At 41.7% G+C, this 17,274-nt stretch overlaps 1 protein-coding gene across 1 annotated transcript; it reads left to right on the top strand.

The window, feature by feature from the left end:
• The first annotated feature begins 471 nt into the window (after positions 1-471).
• Positions 472-16,821, top strand: LOC118390001 (single-minded homolog 2-like). The gene is made up of 12 exons (XM_035780101.2): positions 472-888; positions 1,727-1,983; positions 4,630-4,712; positions 5,905-5,994; positions 9,334-9,442; positions 10,892-10,977; positions 12,408-12,607; positions 12,756-12,862; positions 13,205-13,352; positions 13,653-13,818; positions 14,198-14,633; positions 15,127-16,821. Exons 2-12 carry the CDS (start codon positions 1,809-1,811, stop codon positions 15,906-15,908), a joined length of 2,382 nt encoding a protein of 793 aa, XP_035635994.1. The 5' UTR covers positions 472-888; positions 1,727-1,808; the 3' UTR covers positions 15,909-16,821.
• Positions 16,822-17,274: the final 453 nt, after the last annotated feature.

Genomic DNA, 17,274 nt, shown 5'->3' on the forward strand with positions numbered 1-17,274 from the left:
TACTGAATATGCAAAATTATGGGAATACAAATTATGGAAAGCAAACATAACGAGGGGATTCTATAAACGCATATTCAAATTACCACATTGAATCGTTCAGACAGTGCTCTATGGCCCAGACCTACGAAATCTTTATGCTAATCTTTTGAGATTATTGAAAATATACATTTTGTAGCATATGAACAGTAAGTAATTCAATTTCTATAGGCCGAAGAGGTTATAAAGCCTAAAATGTTTAATCGTTCTAAAAACTTTCCTACAAGGCTTGCAGGACTGACTTCATAGGCTACATCACATTGAATTGGACAATAGCCTACAAAATGTGACCAGATGAATTTGGAAGAGACACGCATGAAGTCTATTGTCATGTCAGCCCTGTGCTGCATTTGGTATTGTTTTTAGACAATTTCTTGCACTGTTCCTTTGACAGAGGCAGCGGAGACTCCGTGACGTAACTGTTTGGAACCGTGCCCTCTCTCCCACGTACCGCCCTCGTCCGCCTTTGGTTCTGCGAAAGGAATTAACGTATGCTGCTTGGAATATCGGTCTGCCTTTTGGGATTATTGAACCTGAACAACGAGACTTCTTGAAGAGGAAAATATTGCGTTATGGTTCCTACCACAGTCTGAGGCAACTTCTCATGTTCTCCATTGGTAACATAGTTCCTATGCATCCTTATCCTCGCGTTGAAATTACGAAATTGAGAACTCAGTTGATGTCTTCCTGAGTCGATGAAAAAAGGTGGGCATTTGATGGGAAGGACACATAGGCCGTATTCACTAATCATCCTAACTGCAGTGCCAGTGCGTCATCGAAGACACATTTCTGGTGGTTATGTCAGCGAGCACACGCAGGAATTAAGTGTGAAAAATAACAGTCCAGAAGCAGGTAACTTCAAATTGATATTTTGTAAAAACGTCTCTACATCATGGACGTCTTGAAATGTGTCTGGGGCATGTGTGCATCGAGGTTTTAATTAGTGGAAAAGTTGGATAGGCCTACATTTCCATAACGCACGAAGAATTTCGCGTCCAATTCTTTTCAAACGTTAACAGTATACCTACATGGGCTTAATCCACATGCTTTCGTTAGTCAAACTTTTGATTCACGCACATTAATAATATGTCTAGAGGCCTACACATTCACAACAATAAGGTACAGCGAATCTAACCGAATCTTCTGTTGATGGTGTGACTAAACATCGGACATGTTCTGATACTTCAAGGGAGTCATTCCTGTCAAAACGGGGCGTTCATCCGTGGGATGTTTGTCAGAGTCGACGTATTCCGTTGTTTAATCGCTCAATAGAGCATCATGTTTCTCATGCCACCACTTGGAGACTGAAGGGAGCCTACCAAAGATGTGTACTCACTGACTCTTTTGAATGAAAAGTAATCTAAGAAAAAGCCGTTCAGATGATTACAGGGCACTGGTAACTTTAGCGTTGTTTACCACATTAATTGTGTTACGCACACGCGTCGCAAAACAACGTTTGAGACCAAGTCCACATTTTTTTTACAACTATTGTATCCTCATGTAGGCCTAATGGTTTTTAGATTGAATTTCACGAATTACATGTAACCATTTTCAGTGAACATGCACGTATCTGGAATCTACAAGGAGAGGAACTATTTTTCACATGTAGATCGGCCAAGAAATGAGAATGAAAATGCTGCAATATCGTTATGCTTCTATCTAATTGTTAAGTGCATTTTCTGATTCAAAGATAAAAAGGCTAAATCTACGTGTTGAGGGCGAAGAGGAAGGTGTTCTGTTATGCAATTGGCATTACTTTACATCAGTCAGAGATGAAGGAAAAGTCCAAGAATGCAGCGAAGACGAGACGAGAAAAAGAAAATGGAGAATTTTATGAACTGGCGAAATTACTGCCTTTACCTTCGGCCATCACATCACAACTGGATAAAGCTTCAATCATTCGGCTGACAACCAGTTACCTGAAGATGAGAGCCGTGTTTCCAGATGGTGAGTTATGCTACCACTAACAGTTGAATGATTAATCATAATTATGTCTTCAAGAGAAGAGGAACATGTCAGTTCTCGAATCATATTGTTGGTCTTTGTATTATGGTTTTAACAAATACCCATAAAACAGGTCAGGAAAATAACTAAATAAATGTTAATTTTGAGCGCAGCAGGACAATCATATGTCCAAAATATAATCACATTTTCGAAGTCATGGTAAATTTCCATTTTCACTTCCCAAAGTTAATGTTCCCATTGAAAATGTGAGTTTTATTTCGAAAATTATTTTCCAGTAGAATACGTGCTATACAAATAATAAATATCAAGATACAGGTGCGTAGTGACGGTGACCATGTGTGCGTAAAAGTGTGAGTAGAATTGTCCCCAACTTTCCCCTTTCCCACCTGGTCATGCAATTCAAAAGATACTTATTTTTCATGTTTGTTTGCATGATTTATGTTTTCACTCCTAAACACGAGGCTCTAGATTATGATGTATGATAAATCATCCAATTATGGTCAATAAAACAACTAACACTTCGACAGGCTAAACCCCAGGAAAACAGCCCTCTTCCTCTCATAGAATTGGTCTGTCATCACTCATAAAGTCACAGAAACCTTAAAGACACGGACTAAGGGCCACCCGTTAGTTCTGGATTTGAATAGTTCCGTTTATTACCATTTCACGAATAAAAAGTGTGATATCTTGTGGAATCAAATAAAGAAATACACCGTATAACAATATTACAAAACACTATAGGCTACACAACAAAACAGAATATGAATTATAAATTGGGACTAATAAATTATATAGATGAAGTAGGCAAATATCTGCTGGCTATTTCAAAAGTACAGACCATAGGCCTGTGTTTTAAATTGTATGAACTTACAAGCGAAATATTAGTTTAGCACTTTGGTTATAGCATATATCATTAGATAGGGTTGTTTCTCCTTAATTACATTATTTCCAACGAAATATAACTTTTGAATTAGTTGTAGACCGTATCCTTGCCTAAGTAGACCTTGGCTAAAATACAGTCTGCCATACAGTTTTTGTTTTTATGTTCTCTTTTGACATCAGATGTAGCCTATTGAATATTGTCTGAGTCTCAATATAATTCCCGACATCTTTTGGACTGAGAGAGATGTGACCGCCGTCCAACGAGTCTATTTCAATGGCCACTCTCCCTCACATTTGTCAAATGAATGTGTAATCTTATTTTGCAAATAACTATTCTGGGAAATCAGATACTTAGGCAGATTTCAATATTTATGATGCGCAAAAGTTCGTTAAATATAATAGTCCTATCACCTCATTCCAATTATGCATGTTTGTCTCGTGTATTCATTCCATGCACAAAATGTGCAAATTGCAAAATAATGTATTTTAGTTTGAGGTAGTTCTTTAAAAATGTTCATAAATAATAAGAAAACACATTTCTGACATTTCCGCGCCGGTGAAACGTCTCTGTCGCTTCCACTTATCGTTATTTGGGACTTATAGATCCAGGATAAGGCCTGTCCTGCACATCACCTAATTATTTAGCTGACGTCTAATCAAGACACAGGGAATTATAGGAAATGGGTATTGATGGTGAAAGTATGAAAATATAACAGTAAAAAACGTGAACTGTTAACTCTGAATGTTTGACCAAAACATTCCTGAAAAAGATTTTAGTGTCAGTTAGACTACTTGGCTATTGCAATATTTAAAACATATTTTCTCAGTTTTCTCACTCAAATCAAAGCACTCAAATCAAATCAAATCAAAGTATACGTTTACATTGAGAAAATGTAGGGTGATCATAGGTTTGTCTGAGAAAACCCAAACTAGGAAACAAGTGTAATTGGCTATTAATTTCACAGCATTTGACAAATTCCACCCTGCTACAAATGTATATGATGGACTAACCTGGCATGCAAATATTCAACTTTATCACACATCATAGTTAAATTTAAATTAAAGTTGTATAATTTCAGATGACAGTTCTGAAATGTTACATTTCAGGGGTGATTTTGTCAAGTCACAATTTGCTGGCCTCATCTGCAAACAGACATGTTGAGTATAAACACACATATGCTATTTGCATGTCCCAGTATCTGATCAAAGCATATAATAGCCAAATTAAATCACAGCGTGTGAGAGTGACTGCAGGGAAAATGTATCTTGTTCTTAGTGACTGGTAACACAACAAAATGTGGAATAAGTCAAGCGGGTATGAATATTTTCTGAAGACACTGTATACATTACAAGGCTCAATACTTCTCAAACTATTATGAGTTGATGGTTGAGTCATGGTTGATGTACCCTTTAAGGCTGGCTGGGGTCCATCTTTTCTTTTGGCGTAGAAGGCATTGGGTCAATAGCTTAGTATGTGTGTCTCTGCATTATATGTGGCAGTGCCAAAGATGCCTGAATGGCCTTTTGCAGGCTGTGATCAAAGTTATATTCCAAGTCAGACACAGCCTATAGGCAGAGCTATGTGAGTCATAGACATAAACCCATACCCTTGAAATTGCAGTATCCGATCAGACCAGGAAGAAAAACAATGTAAGGCTATATCTTGTGTCCCCTTCATAGTGTCCTCTTCTCCTGGAAGCAGCTCTAGGTAATGTATTCTAAGCCTGTTGTGTGTTTCCTCCACAGGGCTGGGGGAGGCCTGGGGCCAGCCGACCAGAATCAGCCCTCTGGACAACATGGCTAAGGAACTGGGCTCCCATCTACTGCAGGTGGGCTATATTCAACATAGATATATAATACAATATACACAACACAATTACATGTATGTACACAATAAATGCAGCAGAATATACACTGAATATACAAAACATTTACAACACCTGCTCTTTCTATGACATAGACTGACCAGATGAATCTAGGGGAAAGCTATGATCCCTTATTGATGTCACTTGTTAAATCCACTTCAATCAGTGTAGATGAAGGGGAGGAGACAGGTTAAAGAAGGATTTTAAGCCTTGAGACAATTGAGACATGGATTGTGTATGCGCCATTCATAGGGTGAATGGGCAAGACAAAAGATTTATGTGCCTTTGAACAGGGTATGATGGTACTAGGTGCCAGGCGCACCGGTTTGTGTCAAGAACTGCAATGCTGCTGGGTTTTTCACAGTCAACAGTTTCCCGTGTGTATCAAGAATGGTCCACCACCCAAAGGACATCCAGCCAACTTGACACAACTGTGGGAAGCATTGGAGTCGCTTTTGACACCTTGTCGAGTCCATGCCCCAAATAATTGAGGCTGTTCTGAGGGCAAAGAGGGGGGGGGGGGACGACGACTTAATATTAGGGAGGTGTTCCTAATGTTTGGTATACTCAGTATATATGCAACATACTGTAAATACAACACAATATTATCAATAAGATTATATGCAAGACAATAACTGCACTAGACAATATACAACACACATTAGTAAACTGAAATAGAAAACACATCTATAACAGTAAATACTACACAAATTCAAGGTAAATGTATAGTGCAAAAATATACATCATAAATATAGAACCCTGGAGCAGAGTGGTGCTTAGATGTGAATAACACTATTATATGCATTTAGGAAAATTGTCAAGTTCTTAAGAGGAAATGTAGTTGATTATTTTGATAAAATGCACTGTTTAAATGTTTTTGCTATGGAATTCATGTGTAGGCTTTGCCAAGAATTTGTAATAGATTTCATGTCATTATTAGAGCCAGATGTGATAGAAATTAGGATGAGTGTGTTTTTTTTAAAGACATTGCAAAAGAGTAGACATAAAAGCCATTATTAATCAGACTCCCATATGCTGATTTATCACTATCACAATGCAATGTATAAAATCTACAATTCTAAGTGACCTTCTATGCATTTTTTAAAATGCAAAATGGAACCGTCTATTTTCGGGTCTAACACGTTTCATTCCCCAGACTCTGGACGGCTTTGTATTCGTTGTCGCTTCGGATGGCAAAATCATGTACATCTCTGAGACAGCATCAGTCCACCTTGGCCTATCCCAGGTAAGACATAGCTTTGCCTCCATCTTGGACCTGGGCAACCATTGCGTACGCCACAAGCTGTGTCTGCCTCCCTCAACACAACCAAGGTCACCTAAGGGACATCTGCCTCCTGATATGCCTGTTTAAACATTGATTTGCCAGTCAGTAAAACAGGCTGCAGAATGCCAAACAAAGGTTGCCTAAGTTCACCTAACACAGATAAGTCAGAGGGCATGGACTGGCCACAGAATATGATCTGTGCGTCTATTCTAGGTGCTGTTTACTTCCTTTGTGTGTGGGCGCATTTAACAATATGGGACATGCGAAAACGTCCAGCTATTCATGCTGTGAGTGTAGCATTGGTATATGAAACCAAAAAAACAGTTGTTCAGCTCATGCTAATATTTAAGGTTAGCTTAGCTAGCTATTGCTTCTGACTTCTGCCTCTCTGGGGGGGTATTTGCAGTTGGAACTTAGGCTAGCCAGGTTGAAGACGTTATTTTAGAATTGTCCTCCCTGCAGCCTTTCTAAATGGAGCAACGTCCTCATCGACTTTGCTGGACATCCAATATGATTTTGTGTTTTGCGTGTGTTAATGTGTGGTACATTGTGTGTTTGTGTGTGTCTGTATACATGTATGTGTGTGTGTGTCAAATATTTTTGCTGTTTACCCTGCCTTAACTGAGGCCCATGCAGTTTGACTGAGGAGCAGTGTATCGTTGCTGGTTTGGCTTATATATTTCAGTAGGACAGCCTATGGCTCTGCTCTGTGGTGTCATCAATGATCAGAATGAAGTGTGATCATCACTCAGGAGTGGGCTTTGCTGCTTGACAAGCCAACTTCTTCAGAGTTGCTGTTCCCCCAGAGAGAGATGCTGTCTATCGAACACGTGGTGACTGAAAATATGAAGTGAAATGGAGTCTGCAAAGGTTTATAGTTGAAGTCCTGTCTCTGATGCGTATACTCTGGGTCTCTACTTCGAACATATGGTTGTTCTGGGTCTCTACTTCGAGCATATGGTTGTTCTGGGTCTCTACTTCGAACATATGGTTGTTCTGGGTCTCTACTTCGAGCATATGGTTGTTCTGGGTCTCTACTTCGAACATATGGTTGTTCTGGGTCTCTACTTTGAGCATATGGTTGTTCTGGGTCTCTACTTCGAACATATGGTTGTTCTGGGTCTCTACTTCGAACATATGGTTGTTCTGGGTCTCTACTTCGAACATATGGTTGTTCTGGGTCTCTACTTCGAGCATATGGTTGTTCTGGGTCTCTACTTCGAACATATGGTTGTTCTGGGTCTCTACTTCGAACATATGGTTGTTCTGGGTCTCTACTTCGAACATATGGTTGTTCTGGGTCTCTACTTCGAACATATGGTTGTTCTGGGTCTCTACTTCGAGCATATGGTTGTTCTGGGTCTCTACTTCGAGCATATGGTTGTTCTGGGTCTCTACTTCGAACATATGGTTGTTCTGGGTCTCTACTTCGAACATATGGTTGTTCTGGGTCTCTACTTCGAACATATGGTTGTTCTGGGTCTCTACTTCGAGCATATGGTTGTTCTGGGTCTCTACTTCGAGCATATGGTTGTTCTGGGTCTCTACTTCGAGCATATGGTTGTTCTGGGTCTCTACTTTGAGCATATGGTTGTTCTGGGTCTCTACTTTGAACATATGGTTGTTCTGGGTCTCTACTTCGAGCATATGGTTGTTCTGGGTCTCTACTTCGAACATATGGTTGTTCTGGGTCTCTACTTCGAACATATGGTTGTTCTGGGTCTCTACTTTGAGCATATGGTTGTTCTGGGTCTCTACTTCGAGCATATGGTCGTTCTATATGGTTCACTTTCCAAAACATACAAAGTGAGAGATAGAAAGTATTTTTGGGGGTGCCCTAGACATGGTGAGCCAGACCAAAGGTACTATTCTATGTAGCAGTTTTTTATAATGGGTGTGTCCACACTGATTTTTGCTTAGCTACTAATAGGGGCGTTCTGATTCTGAAAGTGGCCAGAACCTACAGTAGGTAACCGCTGTCATTCTAACACTGCACTCATGTGAAGTGATTGTGTACTGAGCTGTGGATAGCAAACAGAAATGCTGATGTCTTAAATATACCTCACCTGAGCAAGCATAGACAGACACACTGAAGGCTGTGCTCAGGAAGAATTTGAGAGAACAGGGGGGCTGAGCAACAGCAATAACTCAGTCCTATAAAAACAACACCACCACCCACTCTAAATGTTCCACTCTTGCACGCAGCCCTGATGCAAATGCTGCTTGTGCACTCCTGTGTACACTGTGAAGCTTATTCAAATGGACCATCCGCTTTTATTGATATCTTGTGTGTGTGTGTGTGTGTGTGTTTTGTGTGTGTGTCAGGTGGAGGTATAGTGGGCTAAGGTCCGTGTTGTTTTAAAATGAATTGCGAAAGAGACAACAGCGAATTCAGTGAAAGTCACTCATTACTTGAGTGTTGAGAAGGTCTCTGCTTTTACTTTGAGGTTAACCCATCCTCCAGTGTGAAATCTAGAGGTCTGTTTATTATCAGTAACCCACATATATTAACTTACATTGGTGCTTGAACACACATATTTCACTTGTTGCTCTCGCATGCTATTACTTGTCACCGTTTCTACGACACCAAAAAGCATGCTCAGTCCAAATGATCTCTCACTACAAAGCATGGATTAGTCCAACCTAACTCCACACTGTGAAGAAACCAATTTGTTGTTGAAGTGGTGAGCAGTGACCCGCTCACTGAGTGACTCCACCCCTAAATTTGGGAGGTAAAATAGATCAAAGTGGAGCCTGGACAGTGTTCTGTGTTCTCATGCAAATGATTGCCTCTTTCATAAATTAACCCTTGTGTTTCCTGACATCATCCCCCTTTGAGGCAGAGCTGAAAGGGATGCAGAGATCGATTTCAGGGGTGGCAAGAGATTTGCCCCCTCCTCACTTCTAACACACACACACACACACACGCACACGCTCATGCACACGCTCACGCAGGCAACCACACACTCACATACACTCACGCACGCACACATGCACGCACACACACACACGCACACACACGCATACACACGCACACACATGCACACACACGCACAGTCAGTCAGTGTCCCCCTACAATAGGCATTTCTCTGTGATGATGTAATCCCTTGTAATGACAGAGTATCATCCTGCTAAAAGATCAAAAGACCTCAAAACACTATTCAGAAAGACTGTCTTCTTCACATAAGGCTAGAGATTACATGTCATTGAAGAAATTATATGTTGGTCTCTAATCTATATTGTCACTTGCCATTTTCTCTCGTCTCAGCCTGATGTGACTGATTGATTTGTTTCTGTCAGGTGGAGCTGACGGGGAACAGTATTTTTGAGTATATCCACCCGTCAGATCATGATGAGATGACGGCTGTACTCAGCGCCCATCAGCCCCTCCACCATCACTTCCTGCAAGGTGCCTATAACATATTGATTTATTCAATCTCTGTCTTTATGTTCTTTCTCTCCCTCCCTTTTTTCTCTGTCAAATTTGTGTCTTTATTTGTTCTGTCTCACGCTTCCTCCCTCGCCTTTTCTCACTCTTTCACTTATTTCTCTTTCTCTCCCAACTGACAGTCAGTTGATCCCAATTTTCCCGCATGCTCAACTCTCTGTATGTTTATTAGCAACAGTAATGCTACTTCATCGAGGTCTACCTCTTCTGTAAGAAGGAAGTCAGTCAGTGTGACATCATCATACAAATAGCTCAAATACTTCATCTATGCAGCTGCTATAAGAACACGTAATACTTCAACGTATAGCACCATGATACATAATACAAGGCAACACCCAGGCAGCCTCTCTGATGGGCAGGTTTTCATTAACATCCTGTAGGAGCAGCATCTTAAGCCTTATGTGATAACAGCACTCAACATGCAGTGGAGTACTGTTTTCTGGGGGAGTTTCATAACACCCCTACACATACACACACATGCATACACAGACACAGACACACACACATACAAACCCTTACAAAAAATACATGTCAAATTTACAGTCAAATATCTTTTTTCACATGTTGAGGTTATTACATTTAGAGTTCACATGTTAACACCACTTTTTCACATGTGAGAAGAAAACATGTTTTCACCTCACGTGAATTGCAGTTGCAGATGTGAAATTTGCGGTTTCACATGTTAAAAACATGTGGAATTGCAAGTTCACATGTTAAAATCAGTCATGTGAAAATCACATTTTCAGTTTCACATGTAAGAAAACACCACATGGAGGTGGTGAAATAAAACAATCTGTAATGCCATCCTGTAAAAAGAATAATAATTAAAGTGTGTTAAAAAATATATTTCTTATTTCTGAGCCATCCATTCAGAGTGTTACTGCGAGAGGCGCAAGCCTCTCTTCTTCATTTGAAAAGTAGCGCGCTGTGTCTCCTTATTTATATTTTTTAACATGTTTGTAATTCGCGCTGTCAGAGTTATTCATTTTACTGCACAATTTTGTTTTATCGCACTGTCTAAAATAAATAATCTATAAAGCTAAAAATAAACATTGTGATGTCAAAACAAGTTGACTGAGGTCAATTACCAGAATTTGCTAACTGTTACTTTAGACAAAATCTAAATGTAAATATTCATGTAATGCTTTTTGTATAAGGAAAACTTAAATTACAGCTCAATGTGAGCAAATTAGGAATTTGCGATTAATCGTGATTAATCACTGTAATAAACTCTATAACATTTTAAAAATAATTTGACAACCATTATTGGCATTCAAATGCGACAATGCACATGTGTGTTAACCACATCTGCTGCTTTATTTAACCAGGGTGAGTGTGTGACTGTGAAGTGTTTTTATTGTGTCTATGTGCTAATGGTCATTCTCCTCGCTGTCTTTGTGTGTGTAACAGAGTACGAAATGGAGCGCTCTTTTTTCCTGAGGATGAAGTGTGTGTTGGCCAAGCGTAATGCAGGACTGACCTGTGGAGGATATAAGGTACATTTTTACATTTTGGTCATTTAGCAGACACCCTTATCCAGAGCAACTTACAGGAGCAATTAGGGTTAAGTGCCCTGCTCAAGGGCACATCGATAGATGTTTACCTTGTCGGCTCTGTGATTCAAACCAGAAACCTTTTAGTTACTGGCCTAACGCTCTTAATCGCTGGACTACCTGCCTTACTACAAGGGACGCAACTTTGGTTTTAGAAGTGGAAGAGACATAATTATTATTATTATTTATTTTTATCCAGTCGGATCTACACTCCAAACAGCCTACCCGGCCGCTCGGAGGCATCCACATGGTCCTAAAGCACACCGTTGCCTGGTTTTGTATCACATTCCAATGATAAAACTGGGGTGGACAAAAATGCAATTTCCAAATGTGTGGGGGACATATCCTCCCATCAAAAGCTCTGACGAAGGCCTTGAGGCCGACACGTAAAGCTTACTAAAGAGCAGTAATACTATCAAGAGCAGTAATATTATCAAGAGAAGTGATACTATCAAGAGCAGTGTGCAGGTTTCTTATTTTTTTGTCCCCAGTGAAAGTTGCACCTTGCGTACTATAATGTAATGCAATATTTGAAATCACATTTCTTTGTTACTGTATGCCATGAGTATCTGTGTCTCTGGAAGTAGTAAACCTTTCATGAATAACAATATAAGATAGAAAGTAGCTAATTCAAATTAAACACCTACACTTGCATACAAGTGAAATGCATGCATTTTGAAGAGATTATTATATCAAAACAAATATTTATTCTATTTATAGATTTGTTTGTTTTGTTCTATTGAGTCTATAATGTTATTACAGTGTTAACAGGTTATTTGAAACTGCATATTATTTGTCTGAGTCTCAGCAGCTGCAGCATTTCCACTCAAATCTCCGACGACAACCACCTCACTCCTAAAACACTCCACAGTCGTTCCTCCACCATCCTCATCTTTAGACGCAACAGCTGTATTCTTGACTCCCTCCTTCTTCCCTATCCCCATATAATATAAATCACCTAGCAGATTGCAATGGAGACCTGCTGTAAATTTACTTTGGCAATAAACAAGCCATTATGTTAAGTAGTAGAATAAATCATCCGTGTGAACTGGGCGAGTGCTATTGAATGGCCGGGGCGAGGCCGGCATGGGCATAGGTAAACAGGAAGTGATGAAGATAAATAGTCCCTTTAGCTTCTAGACAGCTTCTTGCTTTTGCAGAGTGAGTGAGATAAGAATTCTGCATTACCAACAATGTTGTATCTCAATTGATCTATCTCTCAGATCGACCTAAATTTGGACACAAAACCACATTCAGGACACATGTTAAGGCAAGGTGTAAAGACTCTGTCTAGCTATATCTATGTACATGCATGTATCTGTATCTATCTCTATATCACCGTGTAAAGCCCCTCTCATCTCTCTGCTTCCCAGGTGATCCATTGCAGTGGCTATTTGAAGATCCGTCAGTACGTGATGGACATGGCATTGTATGACACGTGTTATCAGATCGTGGGCCTGGTAGCGGTGGGCCACTCCCTGCCTCCCAGTGGTATCACAGAGATTAAGCTCCATAGTAACATGTTCATGTTCAGGGCCAGCCTGGATCTCAAGCTCATCTTCCTGGACTCCAGGTATGGAAGGAAAGGAGGGAGGGATGAAACAAACAAATGACAATGAGACTAAAAAAAGATAATACAAAATAAAAGACAAACATCACAAAGAATTTGAACATCATGATTGCGAATGTTTTACTTTTAACCCGTGACCTTTGGGTTCAAGGGTGGCTGAGTTGACAGGATACGAACCCCAGGACCTGATTGAGAAGACGCTGTACCACCACGTGCACGGCTGTGACGCATTCCATCTACGCTTCGCGCACCACCTCTGTGAGTCAGTCCCCCTCTGTGGCCACATTGAGACTCTTATTACGAAACAACCCACACTCTCTTTGAGAGGGTTAGGATTTCTATAAGTGGCAGCTATGGAGTTTCTCACAGAATATGCATGTAGGTTCAAGAGGAGAATAAAAATGATACAGTATTAATGAGTCACGCCTGTCAAAGGAGCTCAGCCTTTTGCTGGCCCTCTCTCCCAAGAATTCTGTTTGTATTCCATCTCTATATACACTTCTCTTTCTGTCTTTCAATCTTTTATTCAGGCACTGTCCAGTCTGTGATTTGATCTATCTCTCACCCCAATATTTCTCTCTCTCCCCCTCTCTCCTGCAGTGTTGGTGAAAGGGCAGGTCACCACTAAGTACTACCGTATGTTGTCCAAGCACGGGGGCTGGGTGTGGGTGCAGAGCTATGCCACCATCGTCCACAACAGCCGCTCATCCAGACCCCACTGCATCGTCAGCGTCAACTACGTTCTCACGTGAGTCAACACTTTCCCCTTTGACCTGAGTGGGTCTGTGACAGGTGAATCACTCCCTAAAACACTTCGGTTTAATAGACTTGGACATTTTGTGGCAAAAAGTCTGGGTTTGAAACACAGGCTAATTTGTAAGGTGATGCCCCCGGTTTGTCTGTGTATGTTACATAGTACGAAATGTAGCACTCTTCATTCCTGAGGATAAAGTATGTGTTGGCCAAGCATAGTGCAGGGCTGACGTGTGGAGGATATAACATGTGTGTGTGATGCTAATCCAAGCTGTATGTATATGTCCCTCCACAGGGACGTAGAGTATAAAGACATGCAGCTGTCTCAGGAGCAGAGTCGAGCAGCCAAACCCAGCTTAGCCTTTAAGACTGGCCTGGCCTCCTCCCAGGACCTCTGCAAACAACTCAAAACCAAAGCAGTCAAGATCAAGAGCAAACTCAAAACAGCCCCCTACCCTCAGGTATGACAGACTATTGCTCCTCACACTGGGTTACTGATACAGTTCATATGCAGTGTAGTACACACACAGTAACCTACATACTGTACCTGTACTTTCATACGTACTAAGATATCAGAATGAATAGCTTTATCCAGCTTGGGAAAAAAGGAGACACTGCAAACTCCTCAACGCAATGACCTTTTGCATTGTATTTTCCAACTTTCCTTTTGAAAATTCATGAAATATCCTCTTCATAGTTATCCCAAAAATATAACAAGTAGGACTTGATTTTTTGTCTTAGCTTGACAAATGAACTGTACATAACACTGTCTTCATTGCCTGTCTATGTTAGAAAATAACAACACCACCATAATCTGTTGTCTACTGCCTCCACTTCCAGCCCAACAGCACCTACCACCCAGACAAGCCGGACTGCTCCCCCCTGGGAGGAAGTTGGAAGGAGAGCACCCCCTACCCCCTGAACCCCTGTCACGGGCAGATCTCAGGCCCCTCTGGAGGGCCAGAGGCTGGAGAGGTCCTGTGTAGTAGCAACGCCTCCTATGGCTTTTCCTTCCCTTACCCCTATGGACACCTACCCCACACGGACTCCCAGAGGAGGTTGCGACACACCCAGGGTTCTTCCTCCGCCTCACCCTCCCTGTCTTCTCCTGGCCTGGCAGCCCAGCAGCTGCTCAGCTCCCTGCAGGGTCGAGGGGGCGAGGGGCGGTGGAGCTGTGCCAACGCCAAAATCCACCATGGTACTAACCCTGCTCACATCCTGAGACCATTCGCTGCATCGTGTTCCATTACCACAGCCACCACAGCAGCATATTCAGGTATGGCTCTGGCTCAAAAGCACGGGGCTTCTAAATCAGAACTGAGGAACGCAGAGCTCTTTCTGCATGCTTTTGAATGCACTGCTAACTGATACGATCAGGTTTCCAGTAGCAATGCTATATTTAAAAAAACAAATGCTAGCCCAGAAATTCTGGATGTTACTAAATAACCATCGAACAAATTTAGAAGCAGCTTGAAGGAAACAACACCTTAGGGAAGTTGAAAATAAGTTAAAACTTAGAAAAGGTGAACTGTCACTTTAAAGTGCTCTATCTTTTACGCCTTTTCCCTTTTTGTTCTCAGGTCAGAAATGTTAATGAAAGACATGAAAAATAATTTCTGACTGTAGCATTGGAGAAACGGAGTGTGTGCTGCACTGCTCCTCTGATGTGCCTGTTAAACCCTAATCCTTCTCAAGATAGTGTTTTAGCTCAGTTTCACTGAAGCATTTTAGTCTGAATCTCACCGTAGAGTTTAATTTCTCCACGACAGGCCCCGCGGCGAGCAGGAGGTACCCCCCCTGCGAGCCCCTTCATGATGGCTTCTCCAGCTGCTCAACCCCGCACCCTAACAGCAGGTTCAAGGAAGAGCCCTATGAGCATCACACGCTTGGCCAGAACAAGACCACAGAGGACCGCCTGCACTCCCAGTCACAGGCTACTAAAGAGGACAGCAAGCTGCCGTTCAGTCGAGACTACCTCCACAAGGCCTCCGAGGGGAGTGGTTGTGTAGGAGGGGAGAAGCTGTTGTCCTGTCCCCTGCTGAGTAACTCTGTGCTGGGGAAGGTGAGCTGCGAGCAGTCCCGGTCCTTCCATGGCCTGGGCCAACCCTTCCCCATGCAGGTGGTCCTGGAGCAGCGCAGGAGGCTGTGTATGATGGAATCCCCCTACAGCCACAGTGCCACCGGCCCCCTGGAGCACACGGACAGCAATGGGGAGCGGGGGAGCCCCAAGATGCTGGATCCTGAGGCGGGGGAGGAGGAAAGAAGGATGTGGATGGGGGTTGGAGTTGGGATGGGAGTCGGGGTAGGCCTTCCGACCCAGGCTCCGTACGTGTCTTTGAACCTCCACCACGTCTTGGCCAAACACAGCTCCTTCCAGGCCCCACCCTATGCTGCCCTCGGCCACTTGACAGACAGCTACGGTTACCGTGGCGACGAAATGGGTTCTTACGATTACAAGAGCCAAAGCCCCGCCTCCAGCTCCTCCCCTGAGATCCACAGGGAGATTCCTCATTACATCGGCACGTCCGTCATCATCACCAACGAGAGGTGACACAGCTCGGGGGTCGAAGGACAAGGAAGGACAGACACACTGAGACTTCAGCCTTTTTGGTCAGAAACACAGACAATGAACAGAAGCTGTATCAGTGACTATGTAACTGTGTCAGCCAGAAGTCGAGTCACTTTCTGGGGACCATGTCTGGTTAAGACCTCCACATGGCTCTCCATTTCGGTTTTTCAGATGTTTTCTACGCAAATAAGCCAACGTCAGACTCCTCTAAGGAGCCAGTAATTTCAGGTTTCTTGATTATATTATATTTTTGCATACTGTTTATCCAATAGCATAAATGCATTGTCACATTCTAGTTCAAAGCCATTTATTTTGACAAAATCTCAAGGACCTTTGAGCCATGACACAGTACGTAATTTGAGGTACAAATTGCCTGTGAAGAATACACAAGAATAATGTTGTAACTCAGAAGCACCAATCATAACTGACCTGAACAAGAAGATGCTATAAAATGGTCTAAAAAAGCAGCATTTAGATTGAATGTAGCATGATTTCAACCCAATTTGCAAGCTAGTTTAAGTGCAAAAAGTTTCCAATGCACTTCTTTTTTTGTGACAGCGACATTAAAAAGGGCATAAGATATGCCAGCACAAAATAATACATGCTGTCACTCCCTACCTTGTATATTGAATGGGAAAATGACAGACGCAAAAGTATTCAACGTGGACACTTTCTTGCAAACATGAATGAGGGTAAATATTGTTCACCCTCTTTTGAAGTTAACATTAAATAATTTGGTCAATTATATCAATGGCAGAGATCGGAAACACAATGTGTATATTTATTATTGTGCAACACATAGCAGTTTGCTTATTTATGAAGAAAACCAGGATCTAACATGTATAATGAGAAAAATGTCAACTGCATTGGGGAAAATTAAATGAAATAAAACACGGTAGTGTGCTTTAATTCTGAATGAACAATTCAAATGAAATGTCCTGCCAGACAGTCGTTGTCCATGGCTATTTTCAGCTCTTCTTTATTCTTCAGAATGCATAGTGGATATCATCTGGTTATTGAAGAGGTCTGGACATTGCTGTGATATCAAGCACATGTAAATGTCAGAATTACAAACACTTTTATATAATAGGTACATATAACCTTACTTTCTTCTGTGATGTAATCATGAAACACACCTTTATGTCCTCCTGCCTGTATCCCATCAACCTGGTCAAATGGGCCCTCCAAATCTCTGTGTATGTGGGAGTGTGTTCTCCCAATGACTACTGGAGAAACTGTCTATCCACTGTGGTCTTCTGTATCCATACACCCCTCCAGATTTCCCTTAGGACCCACTGCACCCTCAAATGTTTTACAGCGTTGATCAGATTTCAGGTCTACTGAGCAC

The sequence above is a fragment of the Oncorhynchus keta genome, chromosome 11 (assembly GCF_023373465.1).
Source record: "Oncorhynchus keta strain PuntledgeMale-10-30-2019 chromosome 11, Oket_V2, whole genome shotgun sequence".
In the NCBI taxonomy this organism is placed as follows: domain Eukaryota; kingdom Metazoa; phylum Chordata; class Actinopteri; order Salmoniformes; family Salmonidae; genus Oncorhynchus; species Oncorhynchus keta.

What these genes read in the sequence shown, in the direction of transcription:
- LOC118390001 (XM_035780101.2), top strand. Translation starts at nt 1,809, where the DNA reads ATGAAGGAAAAGTCCAAGAATGCAGCGAAGACGAGACGAGAAAAAGAA. An exon ending in CCACCATCACTTCCTGCAAG is followed by an intron (nt 9,443 to 10,891) that starts GTGCCTATAACA and finishes TGTGTGTAACAG; the next exon opens with AGTACGAAATGGAGCGCTCT. An exon ending in TGACCTGTGGAGGATATAAG is followed by an intron (nt 10,978 to 12,407) that starts GTACATTTTTAC and finishes TCTGCTTCCCAG; the next exon opens with GTGATCCATTGCAGTGGCTA.